Here is a 19369-nt window from a genome sequence, read left to right on the forward strand (position 1 = left end):
CATAGCGATAGTAGATTATTTTGTGGTTTCAGGCTCCTGGTGTCTCAGGTTCCAAAGAAAAAGCTTACGTATTTTTCCCTTAGTTTGCTATGATTGGTCAAGTTAAATGATAATGATCTATGTAGTATTTAGATGTGCTTTGTGCTGCATCCTGAAAAACTCATGGTGAACACAGCCCTTCTCCACATTGCTCCGGATCAGCACTTACTCTCACTTTGCTTCCTTGGGACAAGAGTTTACTGCTAAATGTTTCATTTCACAGATTCTCAAGGTGCAAATAATTTAAAAGATGGAATTCTAAACTAATTATGGTACTAGAGGGCCAGTTTTATCTTTAAGAATTGCTTGCTGAATTTTAAAGTTTTTTTCATACAATTTATCATAGCATTTAAGTACCTTTCCATAACATACAGATACTAACAGTTTTGGGAGAATGCCACTGGCAACTGGAAAGGGGAGAAATAGATCTCTCAGGATGATAAAAATTAGCACTTTACAGACTTTCAAGTAGACCTAAACTTTTAAACAAAAGTAATCAAGGCTTTTAAGGAAGCAGCTCTATGATTAGCTGCTGACCAAGACCCTCCTATCACTGGTGTCTAATCCCTGTGTTGAGATGAAGACACAGGTTTAGTACTTTGCCCATGTAGTTAAATTAGTGACAGAGATAGGCCATAAGCCCACATTTGTCTTCAGTGAAATCTTTCATTTCTGTCCCTGTTCCACTCCGGTATACCTGAGGTCTCCAACATAAATTTTAGATCAGGCTTAGTGGTCAGCATTCCTATTACTTGGAAAGTTCGTATTTTTACAATAGATATATGTAAACACATAAAAATTTCAATATGAATGAAAAACAATGACTAAATGTTCCACTTTACAGTTTTCTGATGAATTTTTTTTTTTGAGATACTGGTAATATTTTAGAGTTTGTTAATAATTTATATTGCCAAGCTACCATAAAAGAGATTATGATGGTATTTTTCTATGACCCTGAGGGTCTTAAGCTATTCGGAGTCAGAATATAGTTGACCCTTGAACAACATGGGTTTGAACTGTGTGGGTCCACTTATACACGGATTTTCTTCCACCTCTGCCACCCGAGAGAGCAAGACCAACCCCTTCTCTTCCTCGGCCTACTCAACATGAAGATGATGAGGATGAAGACCTTCTTGATGATCTACTTCCACTTAATGAATAGTAAATATATTTTTCCTTCCTTATAATCTTCTTAATAACATTTTCTCTTCTCTAGCTTACTTTATTGTAAGAATATAGCACATAATACATAAACAAAATATGTGTCAATCGACTATGTTATCCGTAAGACTTCTGGTCAACAGTAGGCATTAAGTTTTGGAGGAGACAAAGTTAGATGTGGATTTCTAACTACTTAGGGGGTCCATGCCCCTAATTCCTGCATTGTTTGAAGGTCAACTGTATAGTTTCTGAGAACATGTCAGATCAGAGCCTAACCTGTTACTCTTGCAGTTCCACTTGAGGACCTGAAGGTGAGCTGCTGTGAACCACTCACTCCATCCTCATCATAATGCATGTGCGTATTACTTTATTTACCATCATCTGGAGAAGAAATCTCAGAATGAGAGTTAAAAATCCAATAACAGTTCTTGGTTCCAAAAAAAAAAGAAAGGACCGAATTCTCACATGGCTTACCTGTGGAGGTTCACCTATCATGATTTAAGTGGTAAGCACAGCATGGAGCAGTACTGATGACTTACTGAAGTTCACTGCAAACCAAGGCCTGATATTTGTAGGCTTAGATTTCAGTGTTGTGACACTATATCCTTACACGTGAGTTTTTTTGACACTCAGAACTAAAGTCTTCCAAATACACTTCATAGAAATATTCTGACAGCCAATTTTACAGTGCATGTTTATGATTGGAAATTTCATAATGCTTTAATTTTTGTACACTGATTCTATTTTAAAAATATTTATGCCCGGAAAAACTCCACTGACCATTGGACAGTCCAAAAATTTAGTCATATAATTTTAACCAATTCACTTTTGAATTTGGACCAGTCAGTAAAGGAGATCAGTCCTCCTTTTGCTTCAATACCTTATTTTACAACAGTGCAAATGAACTGTAATGAGAACACCCACATGAAGACACTGTCCTGAAAACTCCTAGTGTTTCCAACAACGGACCATGAACTTAACTACTGTGGATGATTTAAAATTAATAAATTAAACTTGCAATGAAAAACCTTTCAGTAACCCCTGCAAGTTGTGAAAAGGTAAAAACATTCTCCATGCAAAAGGTAAGTGGTTGACATTAATTTTTTAAAGAAATCACCATATGTTAATACTGGTTTCTACTGACAGTCTGATTTATGTTGTATTTATCTCTCTGAGCTAGACTTGATTAACGGCATTATCTGGGTGGTAAATAATATGAGATTTGAACAAAATTCTAGTTTTAGTCTAATCCCTGAGGATTTGGACCTCAGGGTTTCCGGTGTTTTCATTAATTCTTCAGGAAGTTTTTTTTTGTTTTGTTTTGTTTTTTGAGAAATGCAGAGATTACTGGGATACGTACAATATTGTTGTGTAGTCTCATTTATTACGAAAAGATTCTTCCAGTATGTACATACGAACCAAAAATAGCAGTTTATCGGTCCCACTCACATCCCACCCACACAGGCATACCAACAGTTTTAGTATTCCTTTATGGTGCCTAGAAAGTTTAAACTGTCTTTTCCCTTTGGTAAATGGCTCAAGATATATTTGTACAACTGCTGAGGTAAGAGCACCCACCTATGTATCTTTACATACTTTGAAGCAATGTGATAAGCTCTTTTAGCACAGCAGTCTATTCATTCAAAGTCATCTAACCAAATACCTTCTCCCATGGCTAAGAAAGAATCTCAGTGTTTCCCTACTTCACAGATGAAGATACTGAAATCACAAAAGCAAAAAGGCTAGGACTAAGATCCAGGTCAGTAGTTCAACTAACTATACCAGCAGTACACATCGAAATTACGAGAAGTTTTTAAATACACCTGTAGGGCCCTATTCTGACTTAGCCCTGGGCGTGTGTGTCCTTAAAGAGTACTTGAGATGACTCAGTTGTGTGACTAAGGCTGGGTAGTAGAGTGTTCAGATAACATCGACAAAAGGTTACATCATTCTTTCTAGTCCACCCCTATTTTTAAGTAGTTTTATATAACCAGATACATATGGTTCACTTTTATTTAAATTCAAATAAAATGTGGGTGCTATATACTGTCACATGCCCAATTCCCACTTTAAAACTTCATGCTGGATGCTGGTAGGAAACTATTACTTTTTCTCTTTTATGCATTAAATTCCACATTGTGCTTCATGAAACAGATTATAAGAAAAACTCACCATAATCCCCTTTGCCATGAGAAAGGTAATTCTGGTCAGTTTGCCAGATATTGATAAAGTAAGAGAAGAGAGTGCAGCAAATCAGTAGACCACAAACTGATGATAGAAATGCCAGGCTGAATCACCACACCCACAGCCCACAGCCCACAGGAAAGCCAGCCCATATTAATCTATAGTTCTACTTAGACCAGCAGGGACAGCACCTAGTCATATGTTACAACTGAAACCATTACTTAACAGCAGTCCTGAAAGATCATAATCATTGGGAATGAAAGTCATTTTTCCTTTAAAATACAAAAATGGCAGTGTATATAACTCGTCCTTCACTAAGGTGAAATTGAGGAAACCTGAATATCAAAAACAACAGATTTAAGCCATTGATTTGGGTGCCACAGAGACGGGAAAAATAATACCTATTCTTCTGCATTACTAGACATTATTCTCCCTACACAAAAACGGATTTAGAGCTTGACAGAATTTAAGTCAAAGGTATACTTTTTTCCTTGACAGCTCAGCCAACTCTTCCCTGATGTGTTGTATAGAAATTTCATCTCTTTTCAGCTCTGCTTGCTTCAGTGCTTCCTGGTAGATCTCTTTTGCTTGTGTATATCGTTCTAAAACAACCCAGAGAGAAGGGATAGTAAGAAAGTGTATGTTTTCAAGGTGATTCTGAAGAGAGAGCACTAATGAGGATATAGGGATAATTTACTGTGTGCTTATGAAGTGACAGGCTGGTGCTGCCTCATCTCATCCCCATCTGACAGGCTGGAACTCCACTAAATTCTGTGGAATTTCTAACCATCCTTTCCAGTATATCCTGGGGTCCTCAATTAGCCAAAGATTTCACGAATGGTGGTATGTGTAATACATCTGTCATCCCAGGTTTCGAAAATGATAAGGGACTATCATCGCAAAGTTTTCTGCAGCTTGATGGGATTTGAGAGGCTAATGCAGGACTGTAGAAGTTTTGTGACTTGAGCACAATCGTACTTCAACATAATACCTCGGGTTTTTTCTGCCATTATTCAACCAGCCTTTTAATGTACAAGTTTCCTCATTGGCCCTTGCCTTTCCTATACACCATTTCACAAATTTACCAGTTCAGTGACATCCCTCCCTTAAAGCAAGTCAGTTAAGTTTCCATTGCTACCTACCTCTGTGCATCAAAATTGCAGCTAGATTACTGAGTACCATGTGTAGCTCAGGATGACTGATCTGTCTTGCCAGATCTGATGCCCTTTGCATATAAATATAGGCCTCATCAAAGCGGCCCTGTGCATCCAGGGTAGTAGCCAGGTCACTCATCAGCACAATTGTCTATATGTAAAAGAAAAAAAGTTTTTTCTTTAAAAACATGCCTGCATAGAATGTTAATGTGGAGTTCATCCAACTGTGAATATATAAGATTTAATCTTTCCTAGCATTCCACAAAAGATGAGGGATATCAGCCTTTAACAAATTTGTGGGCATTTGTTAATCACATTGTACAGTGGACAATGTTAGTCTGACCTTTTGAGAAATTCAAATCTGGAAACTGGGGAATGGATATACCTTATTCCAACTAATTACCCAATTAGAAGCACCAAATGAAAACAACAGCAAGAAGCTATATATATGATCCCAGTTAAGGCTGAGCAACTTTGAGAAGCCAGCCCCTTATGGTTTGTTTGCCTCTGGAGCTCCACTGTATTATGTTGTTGCTGCTGATAACCCTGAGGCTCATCAAAAACAAGAAATGCACAATCTATTTTATGAGGATGCCCAGTAAAAGTTTTTTAAATCTGGCTACTGTAAGAGGTAGATTTCCATACCTTCTTCCCCACTGATGCCATGCTTTAAGCCCCCCGACTCTAGGACTTGGAGCTCTGAATTCTGTGCTTGCTTGCTTGCTTATTATTCCTCACTCCATTAGGAGACTCTTCATAATAAGTCGTAAATCCCTTTCATGGAGATAATTCATAGCTCAACTTCCCTTTTCTTCCAAAACGTATTACTTACCCTACCCATATACCCCAGCCTTGGACAGATTCAGTTAAAGTTGTCTTACACTGGAGTAGCGAGCATTCATAGCCAAAGCCATGCACTCCTTACATCTAAGAACTTATTTTGATGGAGGAGAGACCCAAAAAGATGATTTCAATTCAATGTGTTTAATGTTCTAACACAGAGCTTTACATATTATACTTAAATTCTATAATATGCCAATGATTTAAAGTGGTTTTAATGTGGTCCCGGATTCCTTTCCTCACCTGCCATTTTAACTGTGGGGCAAGGAAGGCAAGGATATTCGTGTATTAAAATGTTCCTCATAAAGATTCTAATGGGGGTACATACAGACCCCACTCTGAAATACTGTGCTGTGTCCTTTGAAGCCTGACCAGTCCTGCCCTGTAGAAAGGTTGCTCTGTTGTGCAAACCATGGCTCATGCACATGTTCTGGACAGACCTAGTAACTGATAACTAGTCCCAAATCTTTTCTGAAACAAGTGGTTGGGGTGAGGGTACTGGTGGTAAGAAAATGAGTAGACTGGGGAGCAAGGAGGATCTAGGACCATCTGCTGATTCTGTTCTCAATGAGTGTGACATTTCACACCCATCAATTTGAAGCCTTTGTTTTATATTCCCTCTTTTATGTTTTCCTCCCTTACCTGTGGGTGTCTTTCTCCTTGTATTTCTTCAGAAATCTGCAGAGCTTTTTCATACATCCTTTGTGCCTGTGATGGCTGCTTGGAGAACAGAAGGTAGCGAGCACAGGCGTCTAAGCACATGCCCAAGAGGAGGTGGGTATTGGCTTTCTCTTCCACTAAGGAGAGAAGAGGAATCAGCAAGTCTACTCAAATCGTTGTTACCAGGACCCACAAATATGTCAGCAGACTGGGACCCACATGTCACTTAGGGAACAACGTAGGTGGATTAACATCCAGTTAAATGACATATTCCAGACTAGCTGGAATCATGGAACTTCACCCTACATTTTAAGCAGATTAAGAGTCCACACATCAATTAAAATGTGGAATGTCATTTTTAGTTTGAAACAATATTCAGCAGAAACAAATGAAGATAAGAATGAGTTAACAACAAAAAGTCTAAGGCTAATGAAAAATCTGCAGGGTATAAGAAAAGCAATGCAGTAAGAAAACAGAACACTCAAAATCCTGAAGTACAAAGTCACAAGCTGAATTTAAAGAATGCAAGGTAAAATTTAAAAAAGCTAATCCATTCAGAAAAGAAGAATAAAGCTTACAATGACACAGCATCTCTCAACACATTCAAGAATTGACTATACAGTGTCTGAAAAAGAACAAGCATAAAACACCTAATGCCACATTGGAAGAATTGGAAAACATAGATCTAGAGCACAGTAACCTCTATCAACCTGGGTAAGACTTCTAATAGATGATACAAATAATGCAGAAATGGTCATAAGCAAGATTATATGGAAGTTCTGCAAACACTCTGCAGAAGGTAAATGTTCACACAATAAAAGACTAGAAAAAGAGGTTACCTTAGATAATCTTAGGTAACAAATTAGTAGACACCCAAGTGAATATGTTCAGTTGGATTTATTTACCAGCAAAGCTGTTGTTCATATCAAACCCTTTTCCTTCCATGTTTTCAGTTTTCAGAAATCTTACAAGTGGCATACAGAGTTTAAGGAAGACTATGTTACTAAAATGAGAATTTTCTTTTTTAATACCTTCCCATTTAGAAAAAAAGTACAGCTTATTTCCATCACTTAATTTTACATAAATATGCTCTTTGAGACTGAGCAAGTCTGATTTTCAATGTGAAAATAAATATTAAAAGTGTTCTTGGAGTTATTTCTATACAGAACTAACACCAGAATCATCTGAATCAGACTCATCTATTTTGGAAAAATCAGATTCATCAAATGAATCTTCAACCAACAACTGTTCAAGAAGGATGTTAACGTCACGCATAGACATGCTATGTTTTCTAGGATATGACATTTTCAGCAATCAAGAATTACTGTATTTTGTAAATGAAAATACCACTACTAAAAACAGAATGCTATAATTAGAATGATGTCTTTTGTTTCCAAAGTTGATATACTAGAGCGATGTGAAAATGGTAAAAGCGAGATATTTTGTGGCAATGATTAAAAAAGATGTTCAGTAGTATAACAAAAGTACAAGAATAAAGTGACAAGCAATTCTAGTGGAAAATTGTTACCCCTGTTCTCACTAAGTAGTGGAGTGGAAGCAAAAGCAGCAAAGCTTTTTAGAGAAAACAATTAATGAGGTACAGTTTAGCTACTTAAAATTCATAGCACTTTCTGACCACAATAAAAATGAAAACACTTTTTGAAAACCAAACTTTTCTAAAAAATAAATGTTACCTAACTTTTAGAAAACACAAAACCTTTAACAACTGCCAAGAGAAAATTTCATAGATTTAATAAAGTTCCCCCAAAGAGTTCCTTTTCTAGTAATTTACTTAAACGTGGTTCTTTGAAATATTAATATAGACAAGAAAAAAGTTAGGTAGTTTAATAACAGAAATACACTGGAATCGTTATACAGAGCTCCTAAAAGATCATTTGAAACTGAGGCATATTTACTTCTTCAAACATGATTCTCTTTCATAAATTACTTCTGCTCACAAAAAGATACACTACTACCTATACTCAGTCCATGAAGCAAACAGGATTCACTATAGAATTTTTTTACTCAAAATATTATCAAATGGAACAATCATATATATTAAAGAGATGGCCAAACAGCATTTATTCCAGGAATATAAGAATGGCTCAACATACTTAATGTATCAGAGTATCAAACTAGGTTTACATAAATATAGACTAAAAGGGAATCTGATAAAGTACTGGAGCAATTATATGCATTTATTACAATAGCAAAAGAGCATCTCTTAATTTACAAAAACTTGAGCATAGACCTCTAACTCTCCCATACCCCCTCACCATCAATAGCAATATAGGAAGTCTGCAAGGCTCTTTGAAACTAGAGATATTTGTCACCCAAATTCCAGGAACACCCTGAAATTTCTGTTAAACTAAATCTCTTATTAGTCAACTGACTAGCACTTCCTGATTAGTCTTAATGGTTGTAGTGGAGGAAATAAAGCAGGATCTAACCTAATGCTATACATGAAACTCATCTGCTTCAAACACCTAGTAATCTTAGAAAAAATACAACATACATCCTTTGCATGCACAGCTGAGCTCCTAAGAGAAGGAAACCCCTAAAAGCCAGAAATCAGGAGTAAGCTAAAACCCAAAGTGGAGAGCCTGTGAGTTGACACAGCAAAAGCCCAGTTTTTGTTGGTTTTGTAGGATAGTTTGAGTGTCTCTGTAATCCAAGAATTAAAGCTGTTGACTTGTACTAAACAGAAAACTCGATCTGAAACCAATGCATAAAACCAGGATAATTACCATTAAGACCACAACCCCAGGAAAAGAATATATGTGAAAAAAACTGCACCACTCCATCCTTCACTCCCTCAACCCCCCAACCACAGGCAGAGGGAGACGACAAGGAGGCTTGAATGGCCAAGTCTGGGATCTAGATGAGAAAAATGACTACCATGTAAATTTGATGTCTAATTTATAACATCCATTTAGGCCAGGAGCTGAGTGCCTGGAAGACACAAAACTATTCAGAAATCTCACTGTATAGCTAAAACCTTGCTGAAGATGAATGTATAATCCAGTATTACTAAACATGACAATTCATCATAAATGAGAATCAGCAGACAGTAAAAAAGCAGGCCTCATCCTCAAGAATTTTAGAAAATCAGAACAACTCCAGTAGTTCTCTTTACTTCTAGTAAGTCAAGCATATTCCACCTCAAAAGTCTTATACCTGTAATTGCCCTTTGCCTGTAATTTTCTTCCCTCAAATAGCCACTTGGCCTATTCTCTCCCATTCACCAGGTTTTCTTACTAACAAGGCCTTCCCTACCCACTCTGTAAGACCGCATACTGCCCCAACATATTCCTGGTATGTATATTCCTTCATAAATATCTACACAGCACTTAATTCATCTTTGTACACACCAACTTGTGGGACAGTGCTTACTATGCATCTTTCCCCCACCACAAATGTAGCTCCATGAGGCAGTGACTTTGTCACTGTATCTCAGCACCTAGCAGCATATCTAGCATGTAATGGGCACTCAGTATTTCTGACTGGATCGTTGAATGAATGAACAAATAGAAGGAATTAAACACATAAAAGGGCTAGGCGTGGTGGCTTACACCTGCAATCCTGTAGTTTGGGAGGCTGAGGCAGAAGGACCACTTAAGCCCAGGAGGAAGACCAACCTGGGTAACAGCACAACCTCATCTCTACCAAAAAGAAATAGAAAAATTAGCCAGACAACGTTGCCACATGCCTGTAGTCCTAATTCTTTTGGAGGCTGAGGTGGGAGGATCTTGAGATCAGGAGTTTGAGGCAGTAGTGAGCTGTGATGGTGTCACTGCATTCATTCCAGCCTGGGCAACAAAGGAAGACCCTGTCTCTTGGGAAAAAACCCATAAAGGTACTGAACTCAATAGGGAAAAATAATGAAACTAAAACTTAATTATAATTACAGATTTAAAGATTAGCACCCCATGAATCTATGAAAACAATATATATAGAGATGTCACTGCAAATCAAGACGCAAGAAGTACAAACTATGAAGGTAAATATCAAGATTCTGTTAGTATCCAAATTTTTCATCTATGCCAAATGCCCTAATGTGAAAAGACAAGCTACAAGGAGATATGTAACCCATAAAAATATAAAATGACTGAATACGTAACTCTTACAAATCATTAAGAAAGACAACCCCTCAAAAAAATAAGCAAAGGATATGAAGAGCTAATTTTCAGAGCAGGTAATCTGGATAGCCAATAAATACATAAAAAGATATTCTATTTTACCAGTAATCAGAAACATATAGTGAAGCCACAATGAAATTCCTTTTCAAACCCAGCAATTATTTAAAAAAAAAATCTGATGATAACAAAGATATACAGAGAGCATCAAGAACACTAATATACTGCTAGTCAAAATGTAAACGTAAAACCACTTTGATAAGCAATTTGGTTTCTGTTGCTGTTGTTTTTGAGACAGAGTCTTGCTCTGTTGCCTAGGCTGGAGTGATCTCAGCTCACTGCAACCTCTACCTTCCCGGGTTTAGGTGATTCTTGTGCCTCAGCCTCCAAAGTAGTTGGGATTACAGGTACCCACCAACACGCTAATTTTTGTATTATTATTATTTTTTAAGTAGAGATGGGTTTTCACCATGTTGGCCAGGCTGGTCTCCAACTCCTGAACTCAAGTGATGTGTCCACCTCAGCCCCCCAAAGTGCTGGGATTACAGGCATGAGCCACTGTGGCAAGCCTGAGAAGCAGTTTGCTATATGCACCCCAGCAACTCCACTTTTATATACATATTCTAGGAAATATCTTATAGGTGTGCACAAAGACACAGGTCCAAAAATGTTCAATGAAGTATGACTTTTAATAGCAAAACATACAGAATAACCCAACAGGTCCATCAATAGAAGAACTGTGGTATACTTCTACAATGGACTGTATACCATGGTTGTACTGAGGAAACAGGGCCACCTTTAGCTTGTACCATCCCTTGTGAGAAAAGAAAAAAGGTTCAACTTACCCCTCACACCAGTGGATTAATTAGAGGAAGTCACCCTTTAAAAACAGATGCAACCCAGCAGACATGCAGTATGGCAAACAGGGACTGTGCTAAGAAAACTGCTTTAAATATCAGCCTGATGTATCTCCACAACAAAATGTTGAGTGACAAAAGCAAACTACAGAAACAACTGTACAGTATGATACCATTCATATTGTTTAAAAATATATTAGCCCTATTGTATATCTTTGTTTTTGAGAGAAGAATCTTTGCTCTGTCACCCAGGCTGGAGTGCAGTGGCGCAATCTTGGCTGACTGCAACCTCTGCCTCCCGGGTTCAAGTGCTGCTCCTGCCTCAGCCTCCCGAGTAGCTAGAATTACAGGTGCTTACCACCATGCCAGGCTAATTTTTTTTTTTCTTTGAGATGGAGGATTTACCAAATACATTTATACTTTCAGCCTTGGCCAAATTTCAGTATTTTACCATATTTGCTTTGGAATACATATATATATATATATATATATATATATATATATATATATATATATATATAATGTTTAAACCCCTGTATACCCCTCTGTGCATAGGGGTAGCTACTATCCTGAATTTGGTCTTGTTTGCCTACTTATTGCACTTGTATATATCAATCAATAAACAATATACTGCTGGGTGTGGTGGCTCACACCTGTAATTCCAGCACTTTGGGAGGCCGAGGCAGGCAGATCATGAGGTCAGGAGATCAAGACCATCCTTGGCCAACATGGTGAAACTCCATCTCTACTAAAAATACAAAAATTAGCTGGGCATGGTGGCATGCACCTGTAGTCCCTTCCAGCTACTGGGGAGGCTGAGGTAGAAGAATCACTTGAACCCAGGAGGCAGAGGTTGCAGTGAGCCAAGATTGCACCACTGCACTTCAGCCTGGGTGACACAGTGAGACCCTATCTCAAAAAACAAAAAAATCAGAAGAAAAGCACAGAAGTGACTTTTCTTTTTTTTTCCCTTTTTGAGACGGAGTCTCACTCTATCTGGCACAATCTCAACTCACTGCAACCACCACTCCCCGGATCCAAGGGATTCTCTTGCCTTAGCCTCCCAAGTAGCTGGGGTTAGAGGTGCCTGCCACCGTGCCTGGGTAATTTTTGTATTTTTAGTAGAGACAGGGTTTCACCAGCTTGGCCAGGTTGGTCTTGAATTCCTGACCTCATGATCTGCCTGCCTCAGCCTCCCAAAGTACTGGGGTTACAGGCATGAGCCACCACAGCTGGTCCAGAACTGACTTTTCTTAATAATAAATGGGTAATGTGGAATATAAACTGCAAAACCTCCCAAAATATAGATGAAAAAAACTGATGGAAGAGGGGATAATGTGAAGGATAGAGAAGAGAGAGGTCAACATACAGGTAAATGACATTCCAGACAAAGAGGTCATGTGGAACAGAAGCACTGAGCCAGGTCAGACTACAAAGCTCCAAAGAACTAGATGCTAAAAATGAAGGTTCACAAGGGACTAAGCAAGCTTCATAAACAGACAACTCCCTAACCTCAAAAAAAAAAACTACTTAAAAAGCAAGGCAAATACTCAGGCTTTAGAATTCCCCTCTGCAATAAATTCCACTAAGTCTAAAATTCCAGATCACAGAGAAAAAACAAGTGAGGAAAAGGGAAAGGCAGGACAATGTTAAAATGTAGTCAGGTCATTTTAGAGAAGTAACTGAAAACAGTATTTTTTCCTCTGAGTCAAATATGTCTAAGAAATGTTTAGGTCACTCCTTATAGAACTGAAAATCATATATATACCTTCCCTACAAAATACAAATACAGATCCATGAGGGAAGAGTTCCTATAAGAGGAACAAAAATGGAAAGCACTTTTTAAAATGCAATAGTTAGACCAATTATCCCTTTTAATACTAATTTTTAAAAGGTTTTCAGATTCTATATCACAAGACAATGATACTCAGGTTTCTAAAAAATCCAACCATAGCCTTCTACAAAAGACACACTGAGGCTGCTGGGTGTGGTGGCTCACGCCTGGAATCCCAGCACTGTGGGAGGCCGGGCAGGGCAGATTGCCTGAGGTTGGGAGTTCCAGACCAGCCTAACCAACAGGGAGAAACCCCGTGTCTACTAAAAAAAATTAGCCAGGGGTGGTGGCAGATGCCTGTAATCCCAGCTACTCAGGAGGCTGAGACAGGAGAATCACTTGAACCCAGGAGACAGAAGTTTCAGTGAGCCAAGATGGCACCATTGCACTCCAGCCTGGGCAAGAAGACTGAAACTCAGTTTCAAAAAAAAAAAAAAGGCAATGTCAAGATACGTACACAGAAAAAAAAAAACACACACACACACTGAAAAATGACTCAGAAAAGGCTGGGTGTGGTGGCTCACGCCTGTAATCCCAACACTTTGGGAGGCTGAGGCGGGTGGATCACGAGGTCAGGAGTTCAAGACCAGACTGGCCAACGTGGTAAAACCCCGTCCCTACTAAAAAAAAAAAATACAAAAATTAGCTGGGCATGGTGGCTAATGCCTGTAATCCCAGCTGAGGTAGGAGAACTGCTTGAACCAGGACCTGGGAGGCGGAGGTTGCAGTGAGCTGAGATCACGCCAGTGCACCCCAGCCTGGACTACAGAGCAAGATTGCATCTCAAAAAAATAAAAATAAAAAAAGACTCAGAAAAGTTTTAGGGTAAGATATAGTAGATAATATAAAACTAGAATTTGTAACAAATACCTTAAATAGGGAAAAAGGAATCATTTTCCTGATGAAGGGATAATTCATAACAGAGATATACATCTGGGACTATCTAAACAGAGCACAGAAACATGTATAAAGAAAAAAGATTTAAAAAAATTTATCGGCTGGGCACAATAGCTCAGGCCTGTAATCCCAGCAGTTTGGGAGCCTGCTGGGATTACAGTTTGGGAGGCTGAGGCAGGCAGATCACCTGAGGTCAGGAGTTCAGGAACAGCCTGGCAATTATGGTGAAACCTCATCTCTAATAAAAATACAAAAAATTGGCCAGGCACAGTGGCTCACGCCTGTAATCCCAGCATTTTGGGAAGCCAAGGTGGGCGGATCACCTGAGGTCAGCAGTTTGAGACCAGACTGGCCAACATGGTGAAACCTTGTCTCAACGAAAGATACAAAACTTAGCTGGATGTGGTGGTATGTGCCTGTAATCCCAGCTACTTGGGAGGCGGAGGCACAAGAATCGCTTGAACCTTGGAGGCAGGGGTTGCAATGAGCCAAGATCATGCCACTGCACTCCAGCCTGGGCTACACAGAGACTATCTAAAAAAAAAAAAAAAAAAAAAAAGGTCCATGCCCGCCTGGCACAGACCTGGGACTACAGCTACTTGGGAGGCTGAGGCAGGAGAATGGCTTGAACCTGGGAGGCAGAAGAGCCGAAATCATGCCACTGCACTCCAGCCTGGATGACAGGGTGAGAATCCGTCTCAAGGAAAAAAAAAATATCTAGAACAACTAGACAAAATCAGTAAGGACACAAAAGACTTGAATAACACTATAAACCAATTAAACCTAACAGACATTCACAGGAAACACCAACAACAGAATACACACAATTCTCAAATGCACATGCAACATTCTCCAGGATAAGCCATATGTGAGGCCATAAAACGTCTCAATAAATAAAATCATGCACAGTTGTTCTATGAACACAATGGAATGAAACTGGATCCAAAAGAAGGAAATTTGAGAAATTCACTAATATGTGAAAATTAATCAATATACTCCTAAATATCCAAAGAGTCAAAGAAGAAATCACACAAAAAAAATGGAAAATACTTGAGACACATGAAAATACACCAAAATTAATGAGATGTTATAAATTAATAGTTATGTGGCAATTATGTCAGAAGAAAAACCTTAAGTCAACAACCTAATCTCCCACCTAAGAAACCAAAAAAAAAAAAAAGAGAAAAGAAAACAAAATAAACCTAAAGCAAACAGGAGAGATGTAATAAAGACAAAGTAGAAATAAGTCAAATGGAAAATAGAAAAATAAAGAAAATTAATGAAACCTGAATTTGGCTCTTTGAATGAATCAACAAAATTAAAACCAAGGAGAAGTATAAATACAAAAGCCAGAAAAGTCCTTCATAAAATTGAGAGTGGTAAAATATAGGTGCCAAATCATATAATAAATTAGTAAATATATCACATTCCACAAACTTTTGTATAGTGCCTAATGCGTACTGATCATAGACCTGAAGCATTTGATTCTCCTAACTCTATGAGGTAAGTTCTATTATTATTTTCATTTTATTGATAAGGAAGCTAAGAATAGAGAAGTTAAATAGGTTGTCCATTGCTAATATGTGGCAGAACCAGAATCTGAACTCAGGCTCCAGACTTCAAACACTCACGGTACCAAATATTATGTCATCAAAAATAACTTTTCAGAAATGTTTTGAGTATTTAAAATATGAAAAGGAATAAAACCTTTCAAGGAAAGGAGGAGGAAGAAATCAGTGGGAAACATCTTTTTACTAGTTAAAAAAATATACATCATAAAATTAGGAAACAGAAAAGGAAGATGATCTCAGACATATAAGAGTAGTGTAAAATATGCTTTAAAAATATAATTCCTTAAAGTTTCTTCTAGCAAATAGGTTTATAAAATTTGTTGACCCATATGTTCATTTATTCAACAGATATTTATTAATGCTTATCATGTATTTAGCACTGTCCTATGTACTGAAATTAAATCAAGAAAATGGAAGAAATACATGAGTAATCAAGAAGGAAGGAAAAAGCTGCCAGAGAATTAACTCAGGAGTTCTGGTCCATCTGGCATCATAGACTCTACAACTTTTCAAGAAACAGATCATTCCAATGCAATATCCCATACTTATTTCAGAATAGAAAATACAAAAACCATCCCAATTCATTTTATCACAATACAACCCTGCAATGACAAATAATACAAACACAATAATACAAACAATACAATAAGAAATATACTGTGGATCTCTTAAGAAACACAAAAGTTACATATCAGCATTAAATATTATTCAGCAGTACACAGGTATTGAGCAATTAACCTATAAGCAAGCTTGGTCTGCTCTAGATATATAATAGTAATAAATATATTCATATAGTTTGGTACCAAATTGTATATAAGACTAAGTTGCCTATTACTACTATTGCTTAATGTTCTAAAGGTGCAGCCAATGAACTAATTTAATAAAGGAAGTGGAGGGAAATAGTAGTATAATTTTCTGTAAGGAAACAATTACAAGTTGAGTATTCCTTATCTGAAATGTTTAGGACCAAAAGTGTTTCAGATTTCAGATTTTTTCAGAATTTGGAATATTTGCTTTGGATACTGCCAGCATGCCAAAACCAAAAATCCAAATTCAAATGCTCCAATGAGCACTTTGAGCATCATGTTGGCACTCAGAAAGCTTTGGATCTAGGGGATGCTCAACCTGTATCATGATTTCAGGAATGTATAATCATAAATCTGGAATTCGTGTGAGTATCTTTTTACATTATTTTTTTCTTTTACTTTTTTCTGACTTCATTTTTCTCAGAATTAGTGTGAATATCAACTGAAAAGCAAAGAGTTCAGTCAAGGAGTCAGAATCAAATGTAATAAATAGCTGTCATCCATATGAAGAAAACTATAATAATTCCTCAGTGAGACGGCTCACTATTACAAAGATCTTCCTTTGTTAGCAGAGCAGCTGTCTGTCCCAGTATCCATTCTTTTCTCACATGACTCACATCCTCAGGAAAGGATATCAATCAGTTTTAGCCAATCATGATAATCCATTTTTCTTGCCAAGGACTGGGTTAGAAATGGCATGTGACCCAATTCTAGCCAATGAGAAGTAAGGATAAATCTACTTGGAGACTTCTAGGAAAGATTACCTTGATCCTATGAGAAACATCAAAGAAGTCTCCTTTTTCTCTGGACACTGTCATTTCTGGATGAGATTCCTGGGAATTGCTATAGTCATGTTTCGACCACAAGGGAGCATGGGAAAAAAGCCAACACATTGAGAATGAGTGAGGAAAGATGGAAAGAGCCTGTTCCTTAATGATTTCAATGAATCACATTATCAACTAACTCAACAGCCTGCTCCCTATTGCTGACTGCCAGCTACTTGACGTAAGTGTCCTTACTGTTAAACCCATTTAGCTGAAATTTCTGCTCTTTACAGTCAAAGGTATGCTAACTTTAATTCAGATGGCAATCTCCTCAAACTAATTTGTAAATATAATGCAAATCTGATAATTCAGTCTCAAGGCACTTTGGGAAGTTGACAGAATTCTAAAATTCACATGAAAAGTAGGAAGGAATTTTGCAAAGGAAGCATGTGTCAGCTGTCCTATTGTATTAACTCAAATATTTGATTCAAACAATGTATACTGTTATAAGAGTCCTCAAATACATTAGAATGGAAAACCCCAGAAGAAAGCCAAGTATATACTACTTAGTACATAAAGATTGATTACTATCTGTAAGAAAAGTTACCAGCTTCACACCAAAATAAATTCCAGATATACTAAAAAGTTAAATTGTTTAGAAATAAAGAGGAAAAAATAGAAGATTGTAAGGAAAGATGAGTGAGAATTCATATGATTTCAAAGCTTGAAAAATACCTCTCTAAGCATTAAGCTCCAGAAGGGCAGAGACTTTTGCCTTCCTTGCTGCTATTCAAATCCTAGAATACCTGGCACAGAACAGCTACTTAGTATTTATTAAAAATTAATAAAAGCAAAGGAAATTAGAAATGAATTCTGATCTAATTCCAAAAAGATTACTCAGACAAGTCATAAAAATGCCCTAAAATGAATACATATTATGATTCATTTATATAATTTTTTTTTTTTTTTTGAGACAGGGTCTCTCTCTGTTGCCTATGCTGAAGTGCACTGACACTATGACAGCTCACTGCAGCCTCAACCTCTTGGGCTCAAGTTATCCTCCTGCCTCAGTCTCCTAAGTAGCTGGGACCACAGGCATGTGTCACTGTGTACAACTCATTTTTTTTTTTTTTTTTTTTAAGAGACAGGATCTCGCCATGTTGCCCAGTCTGATCTCAAACTCTTGGGCTTAAGTGATCCTCCCACCTTGGCCTCCCAAAGTGTTGGGATTACAGGTATGAGTCACTGCACTCAGCCTACTTAAATTTTTAAAAGCAATATGCAAAAACTAAAGGACATCTTCTTAAGGGACACAGAGTAAAACTAAAGAAAAGCAAATGAATGACAGTGACAAGATTAAGGAAAGCAGTATCTCAGGCAGAAAGAGCTCCAAAGGTACTTGTAATGCTGGGCCACTTGTCTATTTTCACAATCCCTTTTTTTTTTCCCCCAAGACAGGGTCTTGCTCTGTCATCCAGGCTGAAGTGCAGTGGTGTAATCTCAGCTCACTGCAACCTTCATCTCCCAGGCTCAAAAGATTCTCACCTCAACCTCCCAAGTGGCTGGGACTACAGGGGTGCATGACCACGCTCAGCTAATTTTTGTACATATGGGGTTTTGTCACATTGCCAGGGCTGGTCTTGAACACCTGACCTCAAGTGATCCGCCCACCTCCGCCTTCCAAAGTGCTGGGATTACAGGTGTGACCCACTGTGCCTGGCCGATTCTCATAATTTTTTATACAAATGTTAATTTCATATTCCCTTTTCATTAGGGAAAAAAAACCCACTCTATAAACACAAATCAGGAGGAAAACTCAAGAGACAAAGGGTTAATATTTTTACAATAAAGCTCCAATAAAAGAAAAACCTCTCAGCACCCTAAGACATGGTAAGAAAAGAAAAAGATACACCTCACTGCTTATCAAAGAAATGCTAGATAATCCACCAAGGCCATATCATCAAGCTAACAAAGATTATAACAATTAATGAGTTCTCGGGAGGAGGATATAGCCTTACCACAATAATACAAACCACTAACAAACACTTTTTGAGCAGCTACAATGTATTATTCTAAGTGCTTTTTATGTATTAACTCATTCAACCTTCCTAAAGGTCCTATAAGTACTACTTTTAATCCCACACTGAAGAAAAAGCACACAGGGATTAAGTAATTTGATCAAAGTCACAAGGTAAATAAATAGCAGAACCAGGAAATATAAAGTAACACAGCCCTTTCAAAGGCAATTTGGCAACAGTCATCAACAACCTTAAAATGTGCTGCTACTCATGACTTCAAAATCTCAGTGCTAAGAATCCACTTTAAAGAAACAGATTTGGACACTATCTTGATGCCCAATGACAGATTTACTATGCTGAACTGAACACGTGTTTCTCTCCACTCCTTCCCTAAATACCACTAAAATGAAAGTTACAGGAGGAAAAAGATATAACATGGCCAGGAGCA

At 37.7% G+C, this 19369-nt stretch overlaps 1 protein-coding gene across 1 annotated transcript in view; it reads right to left on the reverse strand.

Moving 5' to 3' along the window:
- Positions 1-2562: 2562 nt before the first annotated feature.
- Positions 2563-19369, reverse strand: part of TTC19 (tetratricopeptide repeat domain 19) — a 28166-nt gene continuing 11359 nt past the window's right edge. The window contains exons 7-9 of the mRNA XM_012475082.3: positions 6021-6175; positions 4527-4689; positions 2563-3986 (exon numbers count right to left, since the gene is read on the reverse strand). Of these exons, the coding sequence (XP_012330505.1) occupies positions 3856-3986; positions 4527-4689; positions 6021-6175 (449 nt within the window). The 3' untranslated portion in view covers positions 2563-3855. The remainder of the gene's footprint in view (positions 3987-4526; positions 4690-6020; positions 6176-19369) is intronic.

Source organism: Aotus nancymaae, unplaced genomic scaffold (genome assembly GCF_030222135.1).
Source record: "Aotus nancymaae isolate 86718 unplaced genomic scaffold, 86718_ANA_hifiasm-v0.15.2.pri h1tg000018l, whole genome shotgun sequence".
NCBI classification, from domain to species: domain Eukaryota; kingdom Metazoa; phylum Chordata; class Mammalia; order Primates; family Aotidae; genus Aotus; species Aotus nancymaae.